The sequence below is a fragment of the Protopterus annectens genome, chromosome 13.part0 (assembly GCF_019279795.1).
Source record: "Protopterus annectens isolate FY-2018-M chromosome 13.part0, PAN1.0, whole genome shotgun sequence".
NCBI lineage: Eukaryota > Metazoa > Chordata > Ceratodontiformes > Protopteridae > Protopterus > Protopterus annectens.
In genome coordinates, this window is record NC_056747.1 from 838140526 (window position 1) to 838159572 (window position 19047).

At 43.4% G+C, this 19047-nt stretch overlaps 1 protein-coding gene across 2 annotated transcripts in view; it reads left to right on the forward strand.

Annotated features, from left to right (window-relative positions):
- USP32 (ubiquitin specific peptidase 32) overlaps positions 1–19047 on the forward strand; it is a 3310274-nt gene that overhangs the window by 930402 nt on the left and 2360825 nt on the right. For both annotated transcript variants that reach the window (XM_044054559.1, XM_044054560.1), the window contains exon 9: positions 2168–2230. In XM_044054559.1, the coding sequence (XP_043910494.1) occupies positions 2168–2230 (63 nt within the window). The remainder of the gene's footprint in view (positions 1–2167; positions 2231–19047) is intronic.

A 19047-nucleotide genomic window follows, 5' to 3' on the forward strand; every position in this document is an offset into this window, starting at 1 on the left:
CATGCTAACACAAATGCTGTTATTCTAGCAATGTTTTAAGTTTATAAGAGCAATATTTAAAATATGTTCCTATTTTTGAGCCTTTGTCCCCCCATTATTTTACGCTTGTCCGGATTTCTTGTGCTAAGAGGTAGAGAGGTTTGGATAGCATTTTGTCCCTAAACTCTAGTTGGTGTACAAGTGCATGTAACATTTCTATTTTTAATGTAGAACATTGTTTTAAACTAAAATAATTTATTTTACTTGTATGATATTTATACAATATACATTTTATTTGATGATATTTGGTAACCGGGAAAGTCCAACTGGGTCAGGAGACCCATTTTTAGTGGAGGCCCAGGGAGAAAAGCTCCAAGCAGTGATTAAAAATTGACAATAACAGTAATCATATATCATTAAATTATAAAATAATAGGAAGTAATGAATATACATGCAAATTTACATGTTTGATAGAAAAAAAAATTGCATCCCATAACAGTATGTTTTTACAAATAATAAGTTGGATAGGGAAAAATATGAGGGGGTGTAAGGAGAACATTTTAAGTTAGTAGGAGGTTAGAAGGGTTGGTAGTAGGTTGAGAGGAGTGAGACAAAGTAAATATAAGAAGGTGGGGTTAGCTACTGGTTGTAGTGCAAAGGCAGATCCACGAGTTGAATAGGTAGTTTTTTTAGTGTAAGCTTGAACTTTTTGGTATTTATCTATACTGGTAATATTGTTTGGTAGATTGTTCCATAGCTTAGCTATGGCATAAGAGTAAACACACTGTCCAGCTATTTTATTGGGTTTGTGTACTTCTATGAATTGTCTATCAGCAGAACAGAGATTTCTGGTGGGAATGTGGGTATGCAAAATAGATTTTAAGGCAAGACAACTATCCGGTTTGTATATTAGTTTTTGTGCAATTTTAGTTGTTGGTAGTCAAGGTAGTGGGTAAATTCTAGATAGTTTAGTTCTTTACGAGCATTGCAATGGTGGGTGAGGTATGATGAGCCTATAGCAAATTTAGCAATTTTGTAGTTACAAAACTGAAGTTTGGTTTTGAGTGTGACATGTAGCTTAGAAAAAATGGGAGCATTTTAGAATATTGAGGGGATCCAGTAGGTATTTGCTAGTGTCCTTTTGGTGTTTGGATCCATAAAGTTTTTGTGTCTATAGAGTGTCCCTGTTTCAAAGTGAGTTTTTTTAATAGCATTATATATGTGTTGGTCAAATTGTGAGTTTGTTGTCTATGGTGACACCCAGTAGCTTAGCAATTGTTACAGTTTCAATCTCTGTTTTGTTTTGGGAATAAATTTTGAATTCAGATGTGTGTGTTTTAGGAGTGAAAAGTAAGAGTTACATTTTTTAGGGTTTAGCAGCAGTTGTGCATTGTTTAGTCACAATTCTGTTGAGGTAAATGCATTTTATGTTTTCTGCAACAGGTCAGGTATACTGTTAGTGGAGGAAATTAAGAAGTATGTCATGAGGAACTGTGTCATAGGCCTTTGACAAGTCTAGTAGTACAGCAGAGGTATGTAGGCAGAAGTCTCTAGCTTTGTTTACTATATCAGTAAGAGATACTAGTGATTGTTGTACTGTGTGCTGGCCTAAAGCCATGTTGAATGGATGTAAGGAGATTGTTATGGATAAGATGGTTTAACAATTGTATATGTTTGCACTTTTCAAGCAGTTTAGAAAGAGGGGAAAGATAGCTATGGGTCTATAATTTGCTAGTTCTATGGATTTACCTCCTTTATGCAAAGGAGTTATGACTATTTTAAACTAATAATTATGCATGTCAAACAATGTTAATGCATCCCCTTTTTAAAAACAGTAATTTTAGTAACAAAGAAAAATCATATAAAAGGTACACTGTTTATGCTGCTTTTGCGACATATTTTTGTGTACAGCAAGAGACTTCTTTCTAGTCTAAAGCAAAAACTGATTTACATCTTGCTGCTGTTTGTAATTTTTTCAGATTCCATACACCTTTTTTCGTTTGCATAATTTATTTTCTTTCCATTTTGTGTAATGCTTCTGTAGTTTTCTTACACACAAAGTTAAGTTGCATATGTCATATGTTTACTGAGTCAACAGAAGAAAAATGTTTTGGGAAATTGTAGTGAATGCATCAGTATTATAAATTTGCATATGTTTATGCCTTTGTGTTGCTCTTGTTATTTTTAGGAGTTGCACATGAGTACTTCTGAAATTGTAGACAGCATCCTGAAATCCCATGATACAACAGAGGTAAGTTTATTTCTCTAATTAGTGCAGGCTTTTGAATTTGTATATGTTCACAGCCTTACTTTATGGAACCTGCAGTAAGATTAGTCTGGAAGTAGTTTACAAGTCTGTAACTCTGTATAGGTAGTTTCTTTATAAAATACACATTCAGAGCATGCAGTAGTGGCCTTAGGTCAACTGGTGCCCTAGGCAAAATGACTCCACGGTGTCCCCCACCACACTACCCGGTGCCCCCATCCTGGTCTACCTATACAAAATAAGTACTGGAAAAGCACCCCTGCTAGAGATGCACCCTAGGCGGCTGCCTAGTTGGCCTATGCCTAAGGCGGGTATGAGAGCATGGCAGTTATGATGGCTTTTTGGTTTAGTCTCATCAGGTAAGGGTGTTACTTCTGGGCTTTGAATGTTAAGATGCTCTGTTTGTGTAGGACTGTGGGGTAATTGCTGAATGTTTTACTCCATTTAGCAGTCCTATAGTGTAGGCGAGTTGTCCCTTAGTTGCATCCTAAATGGCTCCTATTAAAAATGTGCTTTAATTTTATATTATAACTATTCCACTGTATAATGTAATCCCTTTAGAAAGTATCCCGCTGTTCAGCATTTAAAGCTGATTAATAATTTGCTAAAGTTTTTTTTGGAAAAAAATGGCTCTGTGATTGCTTTATTTATTTTGCTCTGTCACAATGGCCTTAATTTTCTTCCTGTGATTACTGTTTATTTCTGTTTGCTTTGGCAGCAGTCATTGTTTTGTTAATTTGGTAAAGTTAATAAATTATTCAGTGTCAGGTTCATGTCTGATTTTATAGGAGAGCACTTCAAATTATGCATGAACATTATTGGAGAAGTATAGGTTTTACATTTTGCAGTTAGTGGCCACAGTTTTCTCTGTTTTGAGGTAATTCGTCACTCTCAGTATCTTTCAGTGTTCTGAGTATATTCTTTCTTATTTGAAAGGTTGACTTACAACTCCAAAATATTTTTGATTAAAAGTGTTTGCATTTTGCATGCATTAGTGATGGAAAAAAAAGATTTGTTGTTAAGGAAAAAAAATAGCAAAAATATTTTTTATGGTGCAGCAGAAGAAACTAGAGCAGTTTCATTATCAAGCTGAAGCTTACCCCAAGCACATTGTTTGAACTTGGGAATGCTATTCATAGATTATAAATCTGTTCATAGGCAATTACTAGGTTAATGATCCCAGGGGTCCCTTTTAAGCCAAGCCACATTTCCCAAAGTTGAGAATCAAACGCTGTACCTTCTGTTTGTGAGGCAAATATCTTAACCGTTAAGCTAACCCCCTACCCCCGCAGGCTGCTTTTTCTCTTCAAAGATCTGTGTCAGAACAGTTTCTTTGTAAAAAAATGATGGAGGTAGAGCTACTAGTAAATAGATTTCTCATCTCCTTAAAGTATTTAACTCACTGAAAGTTTTTTGAATGTTAATCCCTTTTCCCTAATCCACCTTTCTCCCATGTCCGCAAGACCTCTGCCAAAAGGCTTCACTTACATATTCCCAATTGGCTTATTCATTCCATAATGGTGAGAAGGGCTGGGGAGAGTCCCTACAGCCCATTTTCCCTCTCTGGGAAGTTCTTATAGCCTATTTCCATAGCAGTGAGATTCAGGTTGTAGGGAGTTGCCAGCTGCAGGTGCTGTGGAGTGACCTACCTTCCCTCGCTTAGGCCACTTTTACAAGATTCACAGATCCAACTGTCAAGCTCCTGCCTTTACCCATAACCCCCTACGGTGCTAGCATACCTCAGATCTCATTTGCCGCCATATTGTTAAGGTGCTGATCTTTTGCTCTCGAGCTACAGGGTACAAGCTAGGTGTTTTCTTTTTCATCATGCACCGTGTGTTTTTCTAGCTTTTTCAGCTGATCTCTTTCATCCTTCCTCCTTTAACCTTTCTTATAGTTCTTTAGGTTTCTCAGCAGTAGTACTGTCCCTTTGTATTTAGGCCTTCCTACCCATTTCATGGTAATTTTCTAAGTATCATTACTGGTACTCTTCTTCTTCTGCTTACTTTTCCTACCCAATGCAGGGTTATTTCCAGTACCATTGTGGGTACCTTGCGTTTTTATTTATTTAAAATAATATTGCTTGGGTGCTGCCCATTTGAACACCCAGTGCCCTGTATGTGCAGGGCTTAATCCCAGGGCATTGAGTGATAGGAGGAATACACTAATCTTGAGGGATCTGTTGCCTTCTTCCTTGTCTGCTGGGGCTCAAACCCCCCAAAACAAAATCTGATAAAGGGAAGCCTGACTCTACTCCTAAGGAGAAAAACTGCAGGAAGCGGTCCCTCAACTATTCTCCTGTATTGACTCTGGTAACTGAGCCTCCAGCCAAAATCTCAAAACAACCGGATCTGATCTCCTTGGATTCTAGCTCACCAAAGGCTAAGTTCCCTTGGACCCAGTCTCCCCCGCTTCACACCAGAGCTGATATCTCCTCTGCCTCATTCCCCTTTCCAACAGAAAACTCCAAGGAGACTCCCCAGACTACGTTCAACCAGCTCCTCCCTTTGGTCCTCCCAAGAGCATATCTGAAGCAGATGTGGATAGAGTGATAAGGAAGTTCCTCAGAGCTCAGATCCAGATGAGGGTGATTCCCATTTCCATGTCCCATTGGACCTGTGAGCCTGTCCTCCACCCATACTCAAGTGACATCTCCTTCCCTGATTCATCATGTGGTTTTGGAGCCCTCAGATTTGAGATCTGTGAGAGTGTTCTCATCTGATCCAAAGACAGGTCTTTCTTCCACTCCTCCCATGTTCCTAAGTTGCCTACTTCCAACTCTTTCAGAGCAGGATGACTTTCTGAGCCATAATCGAAACTCTAATGATGTGGACATCCTTCAAAAGGGCCTCACTGAGACAGATGTCTAGTGTCAAATTCATGACCTCAAGCTCAGTGCCAAAAGTGCATTGTCATCTCCTTTGGTAAAAACACTGTACCCATGAACTACCACATAGGCGGTAGTCTACTTAACACTGAAAGTATGATAAGAGACCTTGGGACACAGGTAGCCAGTAGTCTCTCCTTTGATAATCACATCACCACAGTAGTCAGGAAATCCTTCTACGTGGCACATCTCATCACGAAAGGTTTCTTATCCAGGAAAAAAAGAGGTCATTGTTCCCCTCTACTCATCACTCAGACCGATTATAGAGTACAACGCCCCTTTTGGTATGTACCTCACAAGACATCTACAACAACCGGAGAGGCCACAGAAATACCTCACAAAGAGGATTACCGACCTCAAACAGATGCCCTACGCAGACAGTCTCAAAAAACTCCAGCTTTACTCCATCGCATATCGCCTACTCAGAGGCAATCTCTGCCTAACATACAAAGATATGTCAAACCCAGAGCTGTTGGACATGCTCCACTTAAAGAAATCCCAATCCCTCCGAGCTACACGCTCTAGGGACCTAAACATTGTCACCACAATAAACAGAACATGCTGGAGGGATAGATTCCTGTCCCAGAGACTTCCCACACTCTGGAACAAACTACCTATATATATCAAACTAAGCTCCTCAGTAGCACTCTTAAAGAAAAATCTTGATGATTGGATGGGAAATAGGAAATTCACCCCGCGGAATCACTTCTGTGTCTCTGCTCAACAGGGGCACAAGAAAATAATTTTCTTGGATGGCAAAAGCCAGGGTATTTTTTTGGCTAGGCTTATATAGGACCTAGGGCCAATAGCCTAGTACCTACCTATGAAGTGTTGCCACTGGTTCTGGAGGGTTAGGGTTAACTCTGGAGTTGTCAAAGCCATCCTTTCCCTTTGGAGGCTTGGAGATGGACAGCTCAGGTCCGACTGCCTCCTTGAGAAAAAGCTCTGTGGGGAGTCGAGGCATGACATCACAGGTAGCTTCAGCTCCATTGTGGCCAGCTGCTGTTTCTCATGGACCTTCTGCCTTTGAAGTTGTGGAGAGGGCCTTCCCTTTACCAGGAGAGAGAGAGGGCATCCTTACCCCCTGTTGGATCCTACTTGTCTCCCACCATCATATTTGAGCTCTGAGCCTCTTAGCTTTATACCAGTGGGATAGCCAACCCAATCAAGCCTTCAGTAAGTCCTTCTTCAGGACTCCTCTGTCACGTTTGATACTTCACCAGACCATCCCACTGATGAGGTCCTTAGGAAGACAACATGTAAAAAGAAACTCTTACATCACCCCCAAGAATCTCTCACCAAGGATACAGACTTTGATGAAGGGGTCCCCAGATCTCCACCTGACAATGTCTCCTTTGGCGAGATCATGGAACTTCTCAAGCAGACAGGTAGATGGTCTTCCATGCCCCTTCCCAGGAGGAGTCAGTGTATCTGAAGACTTTCAGGTCTGGCCCAGCTGCGTCTTGGGTGGTCCCACTGGCTTATGATTTGATAGACTTAGTTTCATGCCGTGCATGGAAGAAGTGGGATAACATGGAGCCTACCCTAGGCAACCAGATAAGATGTCAGCTCCCCAAAGGACAGAGCCCAGTGGAGCAAGGGAGTCCCTGTAGAGGCCATGGTTGTGGCAGCAGCCACTGAAGAAAGCTTATGAAGTAGAGCTCATCTGTCCGTCCCCCTAGTCTAGGGCCTTGGGCAGGTTTGGCAAGCTTGTTTATGCTTCGACAACCTTTGTCCTGCGGTTGCTGAATTACCTGGCACACTTTACCTGGATACAAAGTGATTTCACCAAGGAGCTCTCCACATCTCTTTCTGGTATGTGGAGGACCAAAATAAAGCTTTACAACTGGCCACCTTTAGTACATTCCAGTGTGCTTATGAGGTTATCTCATGCTGCTGAAAGTAGCTCAAGGGTGGGAGGTTTCAGCATAGCCTTTATGGGTCATTCCTGGATACACGTGTGATTTTTGCACAGCCCTTCAAGTCTTTGTTCATCAATACTTTCTTTGATGGATCTTCCTTGTTCAGCCCCAAAGTGAAGGAAACGCTTTTCAGAAGAGAGCAAGATGGAAAAACCTTGTCTTCCATTGAGATCTGTTTTTCTACCCATCAGAGATCCTTCTCTCAGAATCGACTCATGAAGGGGACAGTTCTGTCTGGGGCAGAGAGGGTATCTCTAAAAGAAGATGCCCTTGTGCCAGAGATGGCCTGCAGAACCAGGATTTCAGAGATAGCTTCTCGGATAAACCCCTACCAGCACTCCTGAAAGGTTGCCAGGCTGCTGCACTCTGGAGTCTATTGGATGCACTTGTCTCCACTCCCAGAAACCTCGGCATCCATCACAAGAGATACTTGAGTGCAGGGTATCATATCCAGAGGTTATTTCATACCATTTTCCCAAATCCCCTCAATGAAAATTATATCTAATGTACCACCCAGTCAGAGGAAGGCATCAGCCTTGGAAATATAAAAGCTGCTAGAAAAAGAGTCATCCAAAAAGTCCCCCCCCCCACACACACACTCCAGTCAGGATTTGGAACCTACTTAAGATTCCTTTTAGTGCCAAAAAGACAGGAGACTCTAGTCCCATCTTGGATCTCAGCAAGCTAAACCAGTACATGAAATATTCAAATTTCATGATAGTCATGGTTCAGTCCATTTTGACCCTGCTGTGAAACGACAATTGAATGTGCTTGATAGATCTGCACAATATCAAAATGAACTGGCACTCCAGAAGATATTTGTGCTTCCAGCTGGAAGCATGTCATTACCAGTTCAGAGCACTGCCCTTTGACCTCACCACAGCCGGTAGGGTGTGTTCACCAAATGCATGGTGGTAGTAGAAGCTCACCTGAGACTGCTGGGATTCTGAGTTTTTCCGCGTCTATTTTCTTGTTATACTTGTATGATTTTATATTGAAATTTTGGCTAGTTCCACTTTAAATTAATGTAATTAAGTTGTCTGCATGTTGATTGGTTGATGCACTGTATTTAAATGGACTACACCCTGAAGGTTGTTTGGTCTGATGTAGCTGTTATGTGAAAGCGCTTACCTCCTTCATTAGAAGCTTTTAACTAGTATTATATGGTTGAATTCTTCAGTATACTGCCTGGTTTGTGTGTTGCCATACTTTTTACTGGATTTTAGATTTTATCTTCACAGATCCATAGATTTCAGGAAGACCAACCGATTATTTGTATATTTTTCCAAGAGCAAATAGGGAAGAGCAGTGTCTGAAGTGACTCTAGCTAAATAGTTGACAGATTGTGTATCTTTACATAAGCCACCTCAAAGCACATGCCACAAGGTCTCTAATCACCAACTGTTTTTTGGTCAGGAATGTCTGTAGATGACATTAGTGCTGCTGCTACTTGGTCCAGTCCTCATATTTTTATTGCTCATTGCACTTTAGGCTTGCTTTCCAGGAATAGAGCAGCATTTGGCTCCACTGTACTCCGGAATATCCTTCCATGACAACCACCCAAGGTTTATCTAGCTGGGAACTCTGTCACTTCAGTTGGGAAATGAATGAAAATTACAATATCATATACAAAAGTTATGTACTCACCACCATAAAGATGCATCTGTGTTGTCCGTTTTCATTTTTCCTCAACTTCTTGCCCTCCATTCCCCTTCCCTGCCTTTCTGGTGAGACCTAAGGGACACTGCTGTTTGAACCTGTTTGTTCCCTGTTGAGGTTCAGTTTTTTTATGACTGTACTTTTTCTTGTATCAATTTAAAATCATGCGTTTATTAGTTGGGGCAGCAGACTCGTCCTGAGGTATGGTAGGACAGTGTGGCATTATGGGTAAAGGGGAGGAGCTAGAGAGTTGGATCCGTGAGTCTTGTAAAAGTGGCTGAGCCAGATCCAAGGTTGGATATGAGACCCATCAGTTGAGGAAGAATGAAAATGGACAGCACAGGTGCATCGTTATGAATACATAACTTTTGTTTTTGTGAAATTCCTTTGTAGATTTATTCCACTAGAATAAGGGCAGATTGCACTGCCATTTTTAGAGGAATGAATTCTGCAATCATTGGTGAGTTGTGTCTCAGTCTGGCTTCTTTCTAGCCTAATTGACTTCAGATTCCAATTGGAGCCATACTCATGACAGTTGTATTTCCCTTTGTAGAAATTATATGTGCAGTCTTTTGCATCTCCGCAGCTGTTTATGTCAGCATCAGCACTGCTACTGGAAGTATTTTTTACTCATATAAGGTGTCCTTGGATGAGCCTTAATACCCAATATACCCATGTGAAAATGGAAACAATCATACAGTGTTATTGGGAGCATTGTATCCAGCAGATGTTCTTCGTGTTTCACTGTTGCAGTCATCACATTTGGGTTATCCTGCCAGGGGTAGCCCTCAGTCAGCCTGAATACCAGAGGCTTAGTATTTCTGCATCGGTTCCTGTCACTCCAGGACTGACGTCAGGTCATCACTGGTATAAAGTCAGGCAGCCAACACCATTACATCAGTCTTTCTTTCTGAGGAGCCCGAAGCAGTTCGCATGAGTGCCGGTCAGCCACTACCTGAGTTTTCATTTCTGAATTGAAGTTGAAGTCATCTAAAGCTAACTACCCCATTGAGGATCCTTTTTTCTTGCCCTAACCGATGTCAAATACCACACCGAGACTTAGATTTTTACTGTGTCACCTGTTTAGGCCCAGACCAAGGACGTCCCTCGCTGTTGCTTTTGTGCTTTGTTCAACGCCAGAACTATACATCATCGGGCCCTTATTGTAGCTAGATATTTTCATTCTCATTCCTTGAATTCCAATATGGTTTCGGTAAGCCATCAGACTACCAATCTTCCGAAAAAATATAAGGATAAAGAGAGACAGACCGCACAGGTCCAAAACCGCCTCCGTTAAGCTAGTCGTCAGTTCTCCGGTCCTCAATGAGGCGCTTTTGCAGCCCCTGATACACACTTCTGTGGATTTGCAGGCTGCTACCGAGATCCTTTCAGAGTCCGGTATGCAGCGAGACTTTTAGACTAAGGATCCTGCAGATGTCTCTACCTTGTATGAGTCCGGAGCCGCTGAGCAGGCACTGGCTTCCAAGGAAGTACTTCACACTACCGATACTTGACACAAACCGACGACTTCTTTTGCGTCTTCAGTTCTTTCTAAAACTACTGAGTTTCTAAGGCCCAGGGTAAGAACTACACCCAAAAAACCGATGGCCCAAACTCAAGCACCTACTTCCTTGCCTCAATCTCAAATGCTTAAAATGGCAGAAGACCTTATTAGAAGGAGAGACTTGTCCCCAGTAGTTTTATCTGAACAGGAGTCCGATGACTCTGATGCTTCTGAATATGAAGACATGCAACCCCTCTCTCCTTTATGAGGATTCTGATGCAGTGGAATCCATTCCTTCTGCCTCCCCACCCGAGGATTTTTCATTTGGTGAAACCCTTCATGCTTTAAGGGGGAATTTCCAATGGGAATGTCAGGACTATCCTCAGTCAAAAAAGAGACTCAGGGAATTCTTAGATTTACCACAGCACAGATCGTTGGCCATTCCTCCTGTCCTGGATGTTGTTGATGTTTTTATGGAATCCAGTTTGACTTCTGACACCCTTCCTCCTGCTCCCAGGAAACCCGACAGGTACTACAGAGTCCCGGACTCTCTCAAATTCCTTTTAAAAAATCCTACTGCTGACCCAGAGGTCATCTCTCAAGGACCTAAAGGAATTAAAGCAACCTCAGCTAAGAATCCCACCCCCTCAGACAGGGATGCCCAAGCTTTAGACAGATTGGGTAAAAAAGTATACACTTCTGCTACTCTTGCTATTAGAGTACTAAATTGTCGGTTCCACATGATGAAATATCAGCAGCATAAACTCCTCAAACAAAAAATATCTTCCTTTCCTGCTTGTGCAGAAAATAAAGAATCACAAGAGCTTATGCATTCTGCAAGCCAAGTTACTAAGCACACCTTGGAATGTGGCTTTGACACCCTAGAAGCATCTTGCATGGCAGCAGTCACTGGTTCTGTTCTTAGAAGACATGCTTGGCTTAAGGAACAGACCTTGCCAGACCATGTCAAATCAAAATTATTGGATGCACCACTGAACAAATACAATTTGTTTGGCACCAAGGTAGAAGAGGTCTTAAAAAAGATTGAGGAAAAAGCTAAATCTATGCAGACAGTTAAAGACTTTTTACAGATCCAGCCTCCTTTCTGGCCCCCTCCAGGCCAGCTCAGCCCAGACCCAGGAAAAGCAGACCCCCCCAGACAGCAGCCCCAGGGAATGCAGTGATCTAAGGAATGGAGTTCCTCCTCTTCAAAAACAGGGAGTGCTAAGCCACCACCTTATGGTAAGAACTCACAATGACTTAACACCTCCACCCCTTACCTCTGCCCACCTGCTTGTGCCCCTAGGAGGAAAACTCTCCTTCTATGCAAACAACTGGGCGTCTATCACCAACGACTGATTGGTCCTCAACATAGTGTTCCGGGATATAAATTTTATTTCCACACTCAGCCAACCCCAAGAGGGTTCCCAGATCTTCCTCCAAAACAATGGGCAGAGGCCAAAAAGCAAGTCCTTTCCCTGCACTCCATGAGGGCAATACAGCATGTTCCTGCAGACCAGCTAGGCCAAGGTTTTTATTCCAGACTCTTCCTGGTACCCAGAAAAGAGGGCACCTGGCGCCCAATCCTCGACCTATCCATTCTAAACACCTTTCTGGTGATACTAAAATTCAAAATGCTCACCCTCCAGCAGCTTCTTCCTATGCTTTCCAAGGATGCTTGTTTAGCCACCCTAGACATAAAAGAAGCCTAACTACACATCCCAATCAGGGAATCTTGCAGGAAATATCTGCTTTTCGGGGCAGGACCTATGCACTTTCAGTTCTCTGCACTTTCCTTTGGCTTATCCACTGCTCCCAGAGTTTTCACAAAATGCCTGGCTCCTGCCATTGCTTTTTGCAGGCAAAGAAATATTCAAATTTACCCCTACTTAGACGATTGCCTGATTCAGCCAGACAGTCAGGAAAAGCTGTTACAGCACCTGACCTTTGTAAAGGACCTACTGACCTCCCTGGGGTACACTATCAACAAAAATAAATCAAAACTAGTACCCACACAAAAAATTGTATTCCTGGGAGCAAGCCCGGACACAGCTTCTCTGATGGCATTCCTTACTCCAGAAAAACAAGTCTACCTGATAGGCTACTTCTCTCAACTAGCCACCAGAACCCAGTTAACCGCAAAGAAAATCCTGCAAGCTCTAGGGTTCATGGCCTCCTACATTCTACTCATTCCATATGCCAGACTGCATGTGAGGAAACTACAGTGGTACCAGAAAGCCTTTGGTGTCAACACTCACAAGACCTGGAAACTATCATAGCAATAATACCTTGTCTAAGGAAAGATTTTCTCTGGTGTGAAGCAGCATGCAACCACAATAAGGGACTTCCCTTCTTACAACCCCACGCTGCCCAGACCCTCACCACAGATGCATCAGACTATGCCTGGGGTGACCACCTGGATGGCAGGTGCATTCATGGCCATTGGAGCCCAAATCAAATACATCTGCACCTCACCCAAAAGGAGATGCTAGCTGTTCAGCACGCCCTGATGGCTTTCAGACCCCTCTCCCCGTGGGCTCTACTGATCAAAACAGACAACACCACAGTGATGTGGTATATCAAAAAGCAGGGAGGAACTCACTCTTATCCTCTCAGGCTCACCATGACCCTTTGGCACACGGCCTCAGCCATGCAACTACACTTGCTAGCACAATTCCTGCCAGGCTCGCTAAACTCCCTGGCAAACAAATTAAGCAGAAACCTGCTAGACCCACACAAGTGGCAGTTAGACCACAGAACCTTTACCCTTATAACCCAGAAATGGGGCACGCCGAAGGTGGATCTCTTTGCCTCCCACTCCAATCATCAGCTCAGCAAATTCTGCACCAGGGAACCTCACAGCAAGGACTGGAAAGTGGATGCTCTATCCTTCCAGTGAACAAACCTCTCAGTCTATGCATCTCCCCCTCTACCACTCATTTCAAGAGTACTGCTCAAAATAAGGGAGGAAAAACCGAGGACAATCCTGATTGCTCCAGACTGGCCATGCCAGCACTGGTACCCTCTGCTGCGCAGCCCGTCTCCCCTGCCACCATAGCACCCACCTCAGATCCCAACACTCCTGACTCAGAAGAATGGAGAATTTATGCATCTCCAATTGCAGACCCTCAACCTGGCAGCCTGGCTTATTCCTTGATTTCTCCTCAAACTGCCAGCTTAAGCAAACAAGTCCTAGATGTGATACGTGAGGCCAGACGCCCCAGGACTAGAAAATCCTATGCTGACAAGTGGAAAAGGTTTTTCACCTGGATCCAGGATAAGGGAGTTGAAACAGCACAGCCCTCCCTACCTCTCATCCTGGATTACCTAGCAGACTACTACACAGGGGTCTGTCCTTCTCTTCTATTAAAATTCATGCCTCTGCCATCTCTGCTCATTTCAGCACAGAGCCACCTCTCTTCTCACACCCTCTCATCAAACAGTTCCTAAGAGGGGCTAACAACTTAAGGCCACCCAGAAGAGCTCCTACCCCAGCTTGGGACCTTAACTTGTGTTGGAAAAGCTCACGCTACCTCCCTTTGAACCTGTAGTTTCAGCAGAGTTCAAATTCCTCTTTTGGAAAACAGCCTTGCTTCTGGCCATCACTTCAGCTAAAAGAGTTTCAGAGCTACAAGCACCCATGGCTGCAGAGCCCTTCATCATCTTTTTGAAAAACTGACCAATTGCTAGTCAGCTTTGCGGCAGGGGCAGAGGGCAAGGCCATATCCAAAGAAACAAACTCCAAATGGATAGCACACTGCATCCATTTCTGCTACAAACAGCAGGGGAAACCGCCCCCAAAGGGGGGTCAAGACGCATTCCACCAGGGCACCCTCCACCTCTGCAGCTGTTATCAGAAGAGTCCCCACCAGGGACATCCTGGAGGCTGCAACTTGGACTTCTGTTCATACCTTCAACAAGCATTACCACCTGCCTATCTTCTCCAATTCCAGGGCAAGCTTTGCCACCGCAGTCTTGCAGGGTCCTAGCCAGCTCCCAGTCTTCTTGACTGCCTCCACCCTTTTCTACAGCTTAGGGAATCAACCCAAATGTGATGACTGCAACAGTGAAACACAAGGAACATAGTACAGTTGTGTACACTTACCATAAATGTAGATGTTCGAATGTATTCACTGTTGGCAGTCCTGGTTTCCCCCCGCTCAATCCCCCTTGTCTCTCTCTATCTGTCTCTAGCTCTTCCTGTCTCCTTACAGGGAATTTTTGGTATTTACTTTCTACTGGTGGTGTTCTTCCACCATAACCTAGCTGCCTATTTGGGGTTGCTGACAGTTGGGGAAAGTAAAACTGATGTAATGGCATCGGCTGCTTGATTTTATACCACTGACGACCTAACGTCAGTCCTGGAGCGACAGCAGCCTACTCAGAAATACTAAGCCTCTGATATTCGGGCCGACTGAGGGCTACCCCTGGCAGGATAACCCAAATGTGATGACTGCAACATTGAATACACTCAAACATCTACATTTTTGGTAAGTGTACACAACTGTACTTTCTGTTTGTAGGTGGGTTTTGGTGGTGGCATGGGCTGAATGAAATCTGCTTAGAGAATGATAGGGGCTATAGCAGCTGGCTGTATTGTTGGGGCTTCTAAAAGAAATCTGAAGCCTAACAATAAACTGGAATTAAATAAAAAGTTTTTAGAGTTTTTTTCTTAATGTCTCTTAGCTAGAAATGATTCAGATACAAGTAGTAATCCTCAAAAAAGTAAAGGCTTTGAAAAGCACAGTAGCCAATTGCATGATGCCTGTCATTTAAACACTTGATGCTTTTTGAGTGATGATTGTATAGCATCTTAACCTTATTTGTTAGAATAGTTTTCCATATCTGTACTCTGTGTTTTCAGTAGCATTCTTGTGCATTTGTCTTATACTTGTGCGGGGGGGGGGGGGGCAATCAGAGAGACAAAATGGCCTGCATTAAAGTATCATAATGAGCCTTTTACTTATTAGTGGATATATGCATGGCACATGAGGAGATTGGGGACTGTACATCCCCATTTTCTTTAAATTCCATTCCTTATTATAATTTAATGAAATACTTGTAAGGCCATTACATTCCATGAAAATATAGACAGAGTAGCCACTGTGATAGAAAGTTTTTACTTCTACCTATTATATGTGGCAGTTCTTTTAAATGTATATTTCCAATATTTAGCCCACATGCTCACACAATAATATTTGGAAGGCTGATATCTTATTATGCAATTGCTTCTTCTCATCTCCATTTGAACCTATCTTACATTTTTTAAGACTTTTTGTTTCCCTTCAGTGAAAACACTCAAGTAAAAAGCTAAATATATTTTCAGAACCCCTGCCCTGCTTTAACTTACAATAAGCATGTAAAACTATATATAGTTTCAAAAAATTAAAGATGTTCTTCATCTCACATTGCTGCAGTCCTTACACTTGGGTAGTCCGCTGTCCTCGGTCGGCCCGAATATCAAAGTATTAGGCTGACGTCGGTCAAGGCGCTTAAGACTGACATCAGAACGTCAGGGTACAAATGCGCATGACCGACGTCATATCCTCAGTCTTTTTTGCCGCATGGTCCGATGCAGAAGCAGCGTTGCAAGTGCCGTTCGGCGTTCTGAAATTTTTCGAATTCGGAGTTTCAGACCGAATCAAAGTTGGCTAAGTACCCGTTGGGAATATTTTAGTTTTTCTTGCCTCAGTGGTTAACGGATGTCAGAAAAAGTGAATAACTGTATTTCTTGTGGGAAACAGATACCGCATAGAGATTATCATACTTTGTGTATTCCTTGTTTGGGGCCTGAGCACGACATTGTTGGGTGTCGCTTTTGTGCTAGGTTCAATAAGCGCACTATTAAGCGAAGGTTAGATTGTGCCAGGTTGGTCTTGAAGCGGTGCAATTATAATATGCCGTCGGATGCTCCGACGCCCGCTTCTTCGAAGAAGCGCAAAGACAAAGCAGCTAAACCCAGGCAAGAAGAGTCGTCCATACCGGACGCCGGTTCTTTAGAGGTGTCAGTGGAACCGGTGGTTCCGCCGGAGGCTTCTCTGGAGTCCCAGGGGGAGACTTTGATATTGCAGGATGTGGCCTCTCAGGAGGCAAGTCAGGCTGAAGGGGCTTCTCAGGTTACTGTACTCCCCTCCCTTCCTAGGGAGGTTAGGCCCTCTCCTTCTGTTTCCAAGGCTTCTCCCAGAGGCAGGCCAGGTTTAGCTTCTGTTGGTGTCACTCCTAGTTCATCAGGCTCTGTGCCCAAGAAGCACATGCTTAAAATGGCAGAAGATTTAATTACTTTGATTAGAGGTTCTTTGCCCCCTCCTGATAAGAGGCCTAGGGTGGAACCAGTGATGGGGAGTTTTGAGCAGGCTTGGATGTTTCAGAGTCTTGACTGAAGACTTGCAGGAGTATTCTCCTTATTCTGATGTGGATGATTCTACTCCTTCTGCTTCTCCTCCAGAGGATTTTTCATTTTCAGAGACTCTTCATTCCATGAGGGAACATTTTAAGTGGGAAGGTCAGGACTTCTCTGATTCCAGGAAAAGGCTTAGGGAATTTTTGCTTTTACCCCAGCATAGGCCTTTGGCTATACCACCTGTTCTGGATGTTGTGGAAGATGTGTTTGCAGAGGCTTCACTTAATCCTGATTCTTTGCCTCCTGCTCCTGTTAAACCGGACAGGTATTACAGGGTGCCTGAAGCTCATAAATATCTTTATAAGAGTCCTAGGGCGGACCCAGAAACTGTTAGTCAGGGACCTAAGGGTCAAGGCCTCTGTTGTAAAAATCCGGTTCCTCCAGATAAAGAGGCCAGAGCTTTGGATAGATGGGGAAAGAAAGTCTATACTTCTTCCACCTTAGCTATGCGGGCTTTGAATTGCCAGTTTCACATGTTGAAATATCAAAACTATCTTCTTTCTCAATTGAAGTCTAAGGTGGATGCTCTGGCGGAAGGCATTGAGTGTAAAGAATTACAAGATTTGGTACATGTTTCTGAACAGGTGGGTAAGCATTCTTTACAATGTGGTTTTGATGCTGTACAGGCCTCGTCTAGGGTGGCTGCCACTGGGTCAGTTCTTCGCAGGCATGCCTGGCTGAGGGATCAGAATTTCTCTGACCATGTTAAGACAAGGATTTTAGATGCTCCTTTACAGTCTGATGTGTTGTTTGGTTCACCTGTGGAGGCAGTCTTAAAGAAAATGGAAGACAAGGCTAAGTCTATGCAGGCTGTTAAAGATTTTTTGCAAGTTCAGCCCCCGAAGTTTAGTAGGAATTGGCCTGCTAAGGGGTGGACGTACCCTTCTTATGATTCACAGTCTAGGGGAAGATCTAGACGTGGTAGGGGCAGAGCTCAGGGCTCTTTCAGACCTAGAACAGGGAGTTCACCTGCACAGTCTTGGTGAGGGCAGGGGCCGGTCCTTTCGTAAACAGGCCCAATGACCTACCTTTTCAGCTGCCAGAGCCTTCTTGTCTGGCAGCGCCTTTGGGAGGAAGGTTGACACTCTTCAAAGAAAATTGGAGTTTAATTACCCAGGACAGATGGGTATTGGATATCATACACCAAGGTTACAAGTTTTATTTCCATACCTTGCCTCCTTTCAAAGGCATGCCAGGCGTTCCTCCTCAGCAAAGAATAGAGGCTCACAAACAAATTTCTCTGCTGCTTCAAATAGGGGCCATACAGCCGGTCCCTCTGCCAGAAGTGGGCCTAGGATTTTATTCTCGCCTGTTCCTAGTACCAAAGAAGGGGAACACGTGGAGACCAATTTTGGATTTATCTATCCTCGACACTTATCTGGACATTCCCAAGTTCAAAATGTTGACGTTACAACAGCTTTTACCTCTGCTGGGCAAAGATCACTGGATGGTGACTCTGGATCTCAAGGAGGCTTACCTTCATGTTCCTATCAGGCTAAGTTGCAGGAAGTATCTGCGTTTTCGAGCTGGGACTTCTCATTATCAGTTCTCTGCATTGCCCTTTGGCTTATCTACTGCGCCCAGAGTGTTCACGAAGGTTCTGGCTCCAGTGATAGCTTTCTTCAGACTAAAAGGAATACAGATCTATCCTTATTTGGACGATTGCCTGATTCTGGCCCAAGAAAAGGACGAACTTCTTCATCATTTGCAATATGTGATAGCAGTGCTAAGATGCCTGGGGTATTCTGTGAACGAAATAAAGTCCAGTCTAGTACCCTCTCAGGACATGTGCTTTCTGGGTGTGAGACTGAATACAGCATCCCAGATGGCCTTTTTGACCCCGGACAAACAAAAGAATCTTTCCTTTACTTCCATCAATTGTCTCATCAGTCCAGGCTGACTGCAAGGACAGTCCTTCAAGCCTTGGGGTTCATGGCATCTTGTATTCTGGTGCTTCCCAATGCCAAACTGCATATGAGGAAGCTACAATGGTATCTCAAAATGTATGGACACAGCACTGCCAAGATATGGACACTGTCATTCAGATAATACCTTGCATTCAAAAGGAATTTTTGTGGTGGGCTCAGGAATGTCACCTAAACAAGGGACTCTCTGTGACCCGGCCAGAGGCGAGTCAGATTCTAACGACAGATGCCTCAGACAAAGCTTGGGAGCTCATCTAAATGGAAAGTGGATACAAGACACGTGGCCTGCCAGACTACAACATCTACATATCAACTTGAAGGAGATGTTAGCAGTCCAATTTGCATTAATAGCTTTCAAGGATTTACTTCTTCCAGGGCAGGTGTTGGTTCTAACAGACAACACAACTGTCATGTGGTACATCAACAAGCAAGGGGGAACACATTCTTATCCTCTATGCAGACAAGCAATGATTTTGTGGGAGACTGCTCTCAGTTTACAGGTAAA